Raw genomic sequence first — 10270 nt, 5'->3', positions numbered from 1 at the left:
TTAAATAAAGGCAAGCCACAGAGCGCTACAGAGCATTAAAGCCACAATAGTGAGAGTGTATCTAGGACCTTGACTTTGATATGAAATCTTGTGGCCTTGCTTCCACCGCCCTCCATGTTAAAAGCTCTTTGTGACAAGGAAATTACTTTATGAACCTCTGAAAGACACTCCAACACTTCACCCTCCCTGTTAGTTTCATAGCTAGACCATGAGAGAAGTGTGTTTTTTCCATTTTTTAAATCACTGCAGTTTACCATTCGCTCCCTGCTCTTATTTCACAGCTTCTCCTTCAGTTTTTGTCTCCCTTTTTCTTAAATAAAACTACTAGTAATTGAATTAAGAAATGCAATTAGCTTTTCTATTTATGTTGTATTTGCATGCAAATAAGCAAAACACAATGAAATGTTTTCCAATCTGATGACAAGGAGAGGTAAATAATTTGCATATTATGTGTAACATGGTGAAGGTTTGTGAATAAATATACACAACCTTCGTGTATGAGACTGCAGTATGTACCTTTACCTTCAGCCCTTTAAACAATTCTCATCCTTTGCTGGAACAAGAGGTCTGTTTTTCATTTTTCCAAGGTCTGCGGAAAACAGTTTGTTTGAATACGCTCATACTGCCGGGTCTGGCATTGGGTGAATGATATTTATATGTGAGAGTGTGTTTTTGTTTAGGTCTTTAAGGACTCGGTTCCTTTAACATGTACCTGGAATGTTCAATCCGGATAGAGGCAGAAATACCAAACATGTGTCTCTGTGGCCTTGAGACTTCACAGGGCTCCGACTCAGTGCTCAGCTCGGTAAACACGGTTTCCTCCTGTGGTTTTCTGTTTGGACAGGAAACAAGGAAGCCGATCAAACACTGGCTCAGAAGGCCACGGCTGCATTGAGCTGGAATGGAGTCGCGGGACTTTCAAAGCACTTTAAATACAGGGAAACGTGAAAAATAACATGTCACTTGTTTTGTGCAGATCCCCTGGTTTACAGCCCTGTTGAGTTGCTCATTTGTGCTTGTGCAATATTTTCATAAAATAAATCATGCTGTGTAGATTCCCTTATCTCAAGTTTGTGTTTTGTTTACAAAGTAGAGGAAACACTATCACAAACACTGTGTGAAATTTGGTGTTAATGCCCAACTGCCTGCGTGCTACAGATTTATAACCCAGTCTTAATGACATCATAGATTATGAGCAGCAGGACAGAGGCGATAGGAAGCGTTGGCTGGATGGACAGACAGGGAGGAGGAGGGGAGAGTAACAGAAGAAGAGACGAGCAGGAGGTGTATGTCAAAGTCATCAGGGTTAATAAGTTTGGTGATAATGCTTCCCCCTTGTGACTGTTTATTAAACTGCACACATTGTCAGAAAGTCACAAATGACCTCCATCATTTGTGGGAGCATAAAAAATAAAAATAAATGACCATGGATGTCAAAAATCAATTTCATTATTTTAAAAAGCTGTTTTAATAGTGATGTTATACTATTTTTATGACAGAGAGATCATTCGACTGCATTTAGCTTTGTACTGTGCCTCTCAGCAACATAGCCAATAGACATGACTATAATCCCTGCTCAGAAATCTACTCCCCACATGTTTTAAGAGGAACAAAATTACTCTGCTTTTATTAACAATTTGAGTCTGATATGTTTTGGGTTTTTTTTCACAAAAAAAGTTCAATTATTTAGTTAAAAATTCTTTAAATACATTACATTAAATGACATCTATTACATCTTAATTTTAGAAGTTTAACAGCTGGAAACAAGATGTCTTCCACTTCCATGAAACTCTCGTAAGCTGAATATTGAACCATGATTGCCTTCCGAGTTGTGATGTGACAAAATCATATGTGCACAATTTAAATTCATATTTAAGGTTGAGCACAGAGAAGAGATGAATGTGGAAACAGCCTTCTAGGGTCTGACTCTGCACATCCATCATTCAACATGGTGAAGGTCAAACAACCAGGTGAAGTAACAAAAAGCAAAAACACATTTTTGATTAGATTTGAAACTTGCAGTACAAGTTTATTCTGTTGAAATAAACAGTCTATCTTATATTATTTTGTGACCTAAATGACAGGGACACCATGTTCTCCTGCATCTAACCAACAAAGAGACATTTAGAACAGATGAAGATATGGCAGTCATATGTGCAGTATATGTGTGTTAACAATAGTTAAGTAGGCCATGATGTGTTCTGTTAGAAGTGAATGTTATTTGAAAAAAAAGGAGAAAGAGCAGTTTCAATTTTCAGGTCCTGTCTATGTTTTCCTTTAGAAAATGAAAAATGCACATACACACATGCCACACACATGCCTCACATACAAACATGCCAATTACATAACTGCATATTACAATTGTATTATTATATAAAATAAAATAATTAAAGAAAGCACAAAAATAAATACAGCACATTCTCCTGGCAATTAATAATTATATACAGAACATTGCAACATCCTCTCAACAGCTATTAAAACAAAAAAGTAAAATAAAATGCAGTCATCAGTTTCATCTTATTTTTATCATGTCTAAAGTGAGTTTCTTGACACTGGGGTTACTCCTCCTTATTCTCTGTTAGCTGCTCCCTGGATGCCTCATTTGAAATCTGCAGAATAGGAGTGCTGAGCTCACTTGACTGCATGTCACCAGCCACCCGCAGCAGGCAGCTCACAACCATGTCCTTGGCCAGGCTGGCATCCAGGTTCCCTTCTCGACTCAACTTCAAAGTGATCTGGTCCAGGCTGGTCAGGACCAGCTCTGACTCCAGCAGAGGGCAAATGGAGTGTGGGTGAGAGTCTTCTCTCACCATGTTTTCCATCATATATTGCTGGTACAGATCCAGGAGCTTCTGCTCCAGGTAGTGATTTAGAAGGGAGTTGGAGAATGGCCCCTCTCGCCCCTGGAACAAAAAGCTCCGATCACGACCACTCCCCAATCTCCAACGATTGGAGCCTCCCCTCAGTGTGTGCTGAAGCCCACCCTGAGATGTCTGCCCTGGGAGAGAATCCTCCACGGCTGAGGGGACATCGCAAGACTGGAGAAAGGGGCCAGCAGGCTGGGCATCAGTGCAAAGCCTCAGCTCACCATCATTAGCTGAGAGAGGCAACACCTGGTCACCTCCAATGTGTAGGTCGCTGTAGTTTTTGCAGATGCTCTGACAGAAGGAGGGAACCAAGAAAGGGGAATCACCACCCGAGCAAGCCTGAGCTGGGATCTCTATTTCTGGAGAGATCTGTCTGCCTGGATGGGCTCTCTGAAGTTTCAAGGACTGCAGAGGAGAAATGTACAGCTCCGCTGAAGCACTCCTGTTGTCCATGCTATCTGTCGCCTCAGGGGAACTGCAATGAACAGGTGGAGCGCGTCTAGTGGAGCCTGACATGAGGGTGGCAGGTGCTCTTGGCAGCCCATAAGCACTCTGAAAAGCCTTCTGAGGTGCGGGGGAGTCCAGCTCCTCCAATTCAGCGAAGGCCATGCTTAACAATCTCCCTTCGCAAAGCATCCTGCAACAAAGAGCACATACTCAAAAGGTGTGAGTCATCAAAGCACACAGCATGTCAACATGTGATAAGATGCAGCTTATACAGTTGGCCTATATATGGGGACACACAGCATGGACCAATGCTACATAGCACAGCATTATAGCCTCACCTGGCTTGCAATGCCTGTCCCTAGATGGGCTTTTATACAAATACACAAAACTCAATGACAAGCTCAAGCTCAGTCGTGATTACACGAGCGGCTGCTCTTTCAAAGCTGTTTCAACTTGAGTTTAAAATATCTTGTTTACAGTGCATTCAGAAAATATTCAGACCCCCCTTCAGACCCCACCCCGACAAGTTCCCTCATCATGGCAAGGCAAAAAGAGAATTTTTGTTTCTTTAGTTTAGGATCTCTGGAGCTCAGCCAGAATGACATTTATAACCTGATTGCTCAGTTTAGTCAAGCAGCCATCTATAGGTAGAGTCCTGATTGTTCCACAATTTTTCCATTTCAGAATTATGGAGGCCACTGTGCTTTGGTCAACCTTCAGTGCAGCAGAAATTCTTTTGTTGCCTTCCCTAGATCTGTGCCTCGACACAATCCTGTCTCTGAGCTCTGCAGCCAGTTCTTTCAGCCTCATTGCCTGTATTTTTCTCTTATACACATTATCAGCTGTGAGACCTTATATAGACAGGTGGATGCCTTTCCAAATAAATTGAATTTACCACAGACAGACTTCATTCAAAGTGAGAAAACATCTCAAAGACGATCAAGAAAAATAGGAGGCACCTGAGCTAAATTTCCAGGGTCTGAATATTAATGTCAATGTGATATTTCAATTTCTCCTTTTTAATAAATTTGAAAAAAATCAAAAATTCTGTTCTGTCATAATGAGATATTGAGTGTAGATTAATGAAGGAAAAAAATAATTTAAATGATTTTAGCATCAGGCAAAATATGAAGAAAGTGAAGGGGTCTGGATATTTTCTGAGTCCACCGTATGATCCACTTTGAGTTCTGTGAATTCGCAGGTCAACATAATAATGCCCCACCTTACATCTTACTTATCTAAAAATCATTGAGAGATAAATCATATTACTCTGTAACAAATATCTTCCTACCTTGACTGGATTCAAATTCTCTCAATCAGCTGGTCACTTGATTTCAGGCGCCAAATGTCCTTCCACAGTCTTTATCACAGCAGAGAAAAGCACTTCTTATAACCATTTCATTGTCTATCAATGCAGCATACCAAATGTGCATGCTGTGTTTGATTCAAAGTCTATATGGAGAGCAGTGTGTGAGGAGTGGTTGTTTTGTACCTCCCCAAGAACTTCTAGCTATAAAAAGAAACCACTGAAGTTATGTTTCTCTGTAAAAGAACAGGTGTGTGATTGAGGTTCAGTTAAAAGCAGAAAAGAAAGTCAAATTTAATATGATCAAAATATCAGTAAACAGAAACTTCTGCAGTTGCTGATTCCTGTTTTCATTTTCTGATGGGTCACACCACAGATTCTGAGTGGCCTCTCTGTGAGCACAGTTAAACCTGCAGGTTTTCAGTGGAATAATAGTTCAGAGCTTCTACTTTACTCCCTCTGTTATCTGTCTCTGCAGCCAAAGCAGAAGTGTGACTTCATGCTCAGTTATGTATGACACATAACTCACTATTTCCTCTTTGAAACCAAACCATTTCTTCAGCATGTGAAAGTTGGACTGCCGTAGTAACTTTGACCTTAAAATGATGTTTTTCCACATTTGATTTGAGCTCCTCTGTGGTATGAACTCATTTTGACTCTTTTATGTTGGTAGTGGTGTGAAAGTGAGGGAAACTTGTAGGCTATATTTATGGTCGGGATTTTTCCCAGATGAAAGCACCTGATCTGTGTATATAAGCCACCTCAGTTAAGACTCTTTTATTCAGACTTCCTCCGCTTGTGCCAGGGAAGCCCAACAATAGAAGAACCTGAAACAGGAGAGAACATGATCTATTATTGACAAAGTCAGGAATCCTAGACATGAATCAACACCACATAATTTCTTCAGTATTTGTTAGGTCATGTGTAGCTCATTATATAACTGATATAGGTCTCACAATTTTTAACTGTGTTTTCATGTTTGGTCCAAAATTTGGACCAGATAAACACAACTGCAGTTTATCACGTTTGTTAAGTTAAAATCTGTCTTGTCCAATACAATTTATAAACAGGTGGAGTCATCCTCACAAACAATTAAACTATAGGCCCATAGTTTGTAGGATTGCTGGCGGTTGGTATTTTGTCCACTAAAGTCAACCATGAGTCAGGATATCTGACACACGAGGGCTGCTAAAGGTAGTAATGGCAGCACAAAGTGTCGAGTTACCGACCCGTTGCTACAGCAATGTTGCTGAGCAACATCCGATAACAGTAAAGACATGTTGAGATCAGGTTAAACAACAGAGCTGCTTTTACCTTGTGACACAACAGAGAAGCGGGTTGTCGATTTCAGCACCATGGACAGCGCCTGGTCCCAGTGAACAGCTCCAGCCAGGCTCAAAGGCATTTTGTTTGTTTGTTTGTTTGTTTGTTTGTTTGTTTGTTTGTTTGTTTGTTTGTTTGTTTGTTTGTTTGCAGAAAAATTAGTTTATTTTTGAAGAGGCGGCTATGGATGGAAGCCTAACATACACTAAGGAATCTAAAGGCAAGTCTGTGACCCTGAAAGATTCCTTTTGAAAGGGATGTTCAGAAAAATCAATAATGTGTTCCGTCCCAACCATCACGGACACAGAGGGCGGGATGGTGGCGGTGGTGGGTTTCGGTCAGAGCAGGACTATCACAACGCCTGCACCGTCAGGCTGGTCCGCAGTACCTCCATGCTCGTGGTGGGAGAGAAAAGTCAAGCAGCCGCGGGCTCAGCAACTTTAAAACGAAGCAAAAGCACAGTGAGCATCGAGTCGACCTTGTACTACTATCAGAGACAAGAGGACAGGATATGGCTCTACTCTCAGAACCAGAACTGCCTGGAGTACCTGGAAGCACTTGTGGCTTTGAGGCGGCGGTACACAGAGAGTGTGAGTGACCTGAAAAGTAACGACATCAAGGCCACGGTGTCCTCCAGGAAGAAGCCTGCACCTCCGCCGCCTGATAAGGAAGAGCCGGTAAGCTTAAATCATCTCTCCCAGCACACACGGCGGGCGATATCACAGACACATGTTCTTTTTTTTTCTTTTTTCTTTTTTTTTACCACAGATACGAAGAGCCAAACCCTCTGCTCCCCCAGTCTCCAGCGAGGAGGACACTTTGCAGTTCTTCGATGCGGTCATCGCCAGCTGCGACAACGAGCCTCTGCGCAAACCTTACCTGGACGATGGACACGCAGACGTGGATTTCATAGGCGAGTTTGAAAATCTTCCCTATAATTGTAATGATTTTAGGATTTTGTCTGAGTATTCAACGCTGCCTCGCGGTAGATTATCCCCTGGGGTCAAATCCTAACTTAGGTTTTGGAGATAAAGTCTTTGTCAGCGTGTCTGGGTATCATAAATAAACCCAACCTTGTATAAAGTAATTATCTCCACCTGAACCAGCTCCCATATTAAAATGCATTAATAAGAATAGTCAAATGCATTATAGTGATAATACTCACTTTTACCTAAGTAAATGTTTGAATACAGGACTGGGGTATTTTCATTTTCTACTACACTTAAATCATATATACATAAAATGTGATGTATTGTTAGTGATAAAACCATCCAGCAGTATTCAAAATGAAACCCACATAGACCAGTTTACATTAAAATACTGTATGTAGTGATGTAGTAATTATAGTCCAAACACTGTATATGACATTACACTGAAAGGGCCATTTTGCATAATGAGTGTTTTCACTTTTAATACTTCAAGTACATTTTACTGATAATACTAATCTACTCTTGCTTACGTAAAAGTCACTTTTCCTTGTGACAGTATTTTTTTTTCCTTTCCTATATTTCTGATTTCACTTGAGAAAAGGATTTTCTTGAATGGTCGAGGTCACAGGTGGAAAGTAGCTAAGTACAAATACTGTATTCGAAACCCCTGATTAAACATTCTCTCAGGACTGTTTGGATGTGCACAGACTAAGTTTCACTGACATCTCTGTCTCTTTATTATCAGTTTGTGTTAGGATTGGGCACATTACAAGCATTCTTAATAGTATATGGAGCTTAATGACAACATGTACGCCTGTGTGGATATGTAGGACCTGTATAGTAGTTTCTACCTCACACTTCACTAAAAGGGAAAAGAGTATTTTTCCATTTATTTGACAGCTGCAATTACTATACTACCCACCAGATTACAGTTTTTACATGTTAAACGCATAAACTCAAATTATATTTTCAATTGATGTGTGTTAAAGGCTAAATATTAAGCCTGCAGTACTACCAGTAGTAGTAGTAGCACCACCTGGACCAGCTATAACCAGACCATTGAAATGCTGTTCACAGGTTAATATATCAATAATTTATAACACTGTGAGAGAGGCCACTCTTCACCACTCCTTTTACCACTGATACGTTTGCTGCCATTGTTTCCAAACCTTCAGTTAAATACTACTTTTACTTTGACTTGTGAAGAATCTTTTCACTCCAGACATTTAGGCATGTCCGTGTAAGGAAAGCAGTGGTGCAGTGAATCATGTTAACTCGGGCTCAGTTTGTCCAAGTAAGCCAGCATACACCAAGGCCATAGAGCTGAACTGCTGTACGTGAATTGAATGCAGCCATTATTAGTGTTATTAATTACCCCTGAGCTTTTCCCTCTATGACATGTCAAAATGTATGCTGTGAAAAAAGTCTATTCTTCAACCACTAGTTGTGTAGCGTAGGTAAAGGTCAAGTATGGTTAAGGATTGGAAATGCCGGGCATAATTTGTAAGATACTCATTTATACACTGGCCTAGCTCTTTGTGACTAGCTTTTTTTTTTTTACCAGATACTTCATCTCATTTTTATGGTGCCTATTTAGTTAGAATGAAAACCTGAAGTATTTTGGATCTTAAGGTCCAGAAGTGAAAGCTACTGTAGTAACAGCTTCAGCCTCAGCTCAGGTCCTGTCTCTCTGCCCTTCTCTCCCACAGTGGCCTCCAGCTCAGCTGAACACGACCTCCACTCCAATTGGGTCTTGCGGGTTCCTCGGGTCGGGGATGACTCCAAGCAGGAAGTGGTTAGGAACTGTGCCAATGAAAGTGCCCCGAAGAAGAAAAACCAAAGCGGGTCCACAAGCAGCAGACTGCGACTTCAGAGGAACCCGATCCACCTGCCCAAAGTGGTGGAGAGCGCGTTCCAGACTCTGCGCTTCAAGCCCAAATTAAAAAAGCAGTGAAGCCTGTTGGACATTTGAAACCAGCAGCACTGCCACACTGCTGACGTAGAGCTCAATCGAGTATGTTTGGACAGACACCATCCTCTGGAAAAAATCTCTCTGGACATTTAATATAGACATAAAAAAAATTAAGCCTAATTTTAATAAAGCAAATGAAACCTCTCACCAGTGTAATAAAATTAATTCCTCCTGGTCCAAAAGGGGCCTTTTTCTAGGCAGACATTTTGACATGTCATTGTAGAGAAACACAGAGGTGTTACTGGCATTAACAATGGCTGTTTTTAGTGTCCCAGTAAGTCATGCTAGTGTGACAGTTATCCAGCACGAACAATATCCAGACTCTGAAACTGAAACAGCTAAATGGAATTCAGCCATTTTATTATTTTACACCTGTAATTTTGCTTGTGTCATGCAAAATGTCCTAAGAGAAAAAGGTCTATCCAGGCCTATCATTTGTTTCAAGGATGTCATTTACAGTTGCAGATTAATATTACAAATAATCTCAATTAATATCGGCTTGATAAGTATCATTAGGGTGCCACTTTAAAGGGGAAATGTTTTTTGCAGCATAGCCCAAAATAAAAATGTTTTAATTCCTTCCAATATCTCAAGGTTACTTTAGTGTTTCTTCCAAGTGCTTTTGAATGAGTTTTGAATCAAGTAAGAGAAAAGTCCAATATTGTGACGGATATGTAATTTAGGTTGAGTACAGTTTCTGGTTCAGGCCTGCAGAGACTACATTCTACCCAGGTATCAAAGCCAACCGTAAAATGTAACAATAGCTCCTCAACAGCAACAAGTGCTGCGTGAATGCCTGTTTCATTCAACAGAGAGATTCACATTTGCAAGGCAAGTCCAAGGGCTGAGCTGTCTGAATAGTTCAAACCCAGCTAAGGTAATTCTGTTTATCACTGCTTAAGGTTAAATGGTGTTAAAGTTGAAGGGTAAATTCGAATGACATGCAAAATATTACCTGGCATTACCTTTATGGTATGCAGCAGTGTTCATATTTCTGCTTTTATTTGCCCAGGTTCTGAGATACCCGCCACTGAAATGTCTAATACAATGCCGCTGAATTAATTTTTCTTAGGTGCTTACGACATTGAAAGATATAAATAAACCATGACCTGTCTGCAGGCTAAGATACCACTGGGGTTATACTTAGAAAAGCTACAGGGGTGGAAGAAGTATTGAGTTGACCCTTGACTTAAGTAAAAGAAGAAATACCATATTCTCAAAAGTCCTGAATTCAGACTGTACAGAAGTGTATATCAGCAAAATGAACTTAGTATCAAAGTATCAAAGGAAAAAAGTACTCATTGTACAGAATGCCTCCTTTCAGTCTTATATTATTCTTTAGATTATCATATATTAAAGTAAAATAAATAACGTAAAATTATTATCCCATTTCCCTTCTTGAGATTCAAACTATTTGAAATGAAAA

General features: G+C 40.3%; 1 protein-coding gene across 1 annotated transcript; it reads right to left on the bottom strand.

The window, feature by feature from the left end:
* Positions 1-1326: 1326 nt before the first annotated feature.
* On the bottom strand, positions 1327-4784 carry cunhxorf21 (chromosome unknown CXorf21 homolog). The gene is made up of 2 exons (XM_022740552.1): positions 4606-4784; positions 1327-3504 (listed from the first exon to the last, which is right to left on the bottom strand). The coding sequence occupies exon 2, from the start codon at positions 3501-3503 to the stop codon at positions 2559-2561; it is 945 nt and encodes a 314-aa protein (XP_022596273.1). The 5' UTR covers position 3504; positions 4606-4784; the 3' UTR covers positions 1327-2558.
* Between the last annotated feature and the right edge of the window lie 5486 nt (positions 4785-10270).

The sequence above is a fragment of the Seriola dumerili genome, unplaced genomic scaffold (genome assembly GCF_002260705.1).
Source record: "Seriola dumerili isolate Sdu_G_001 unplaced genomic scaffold, Sdu_1.0 BDQW01000052.1, whole genome shotgun sequence".
Classification (NCBI taxonomy): Eukaryota; Metazoa; Chordata; class Actinopteri; order Carangiformes; family Carangidae; genus Seriola; species Seriola dumerili.
The sequence above is the reverse complement of the archived record's forward strand: the minus strand, read 5'-3'. Positions and strand labels throughout refer to the sequence as shown.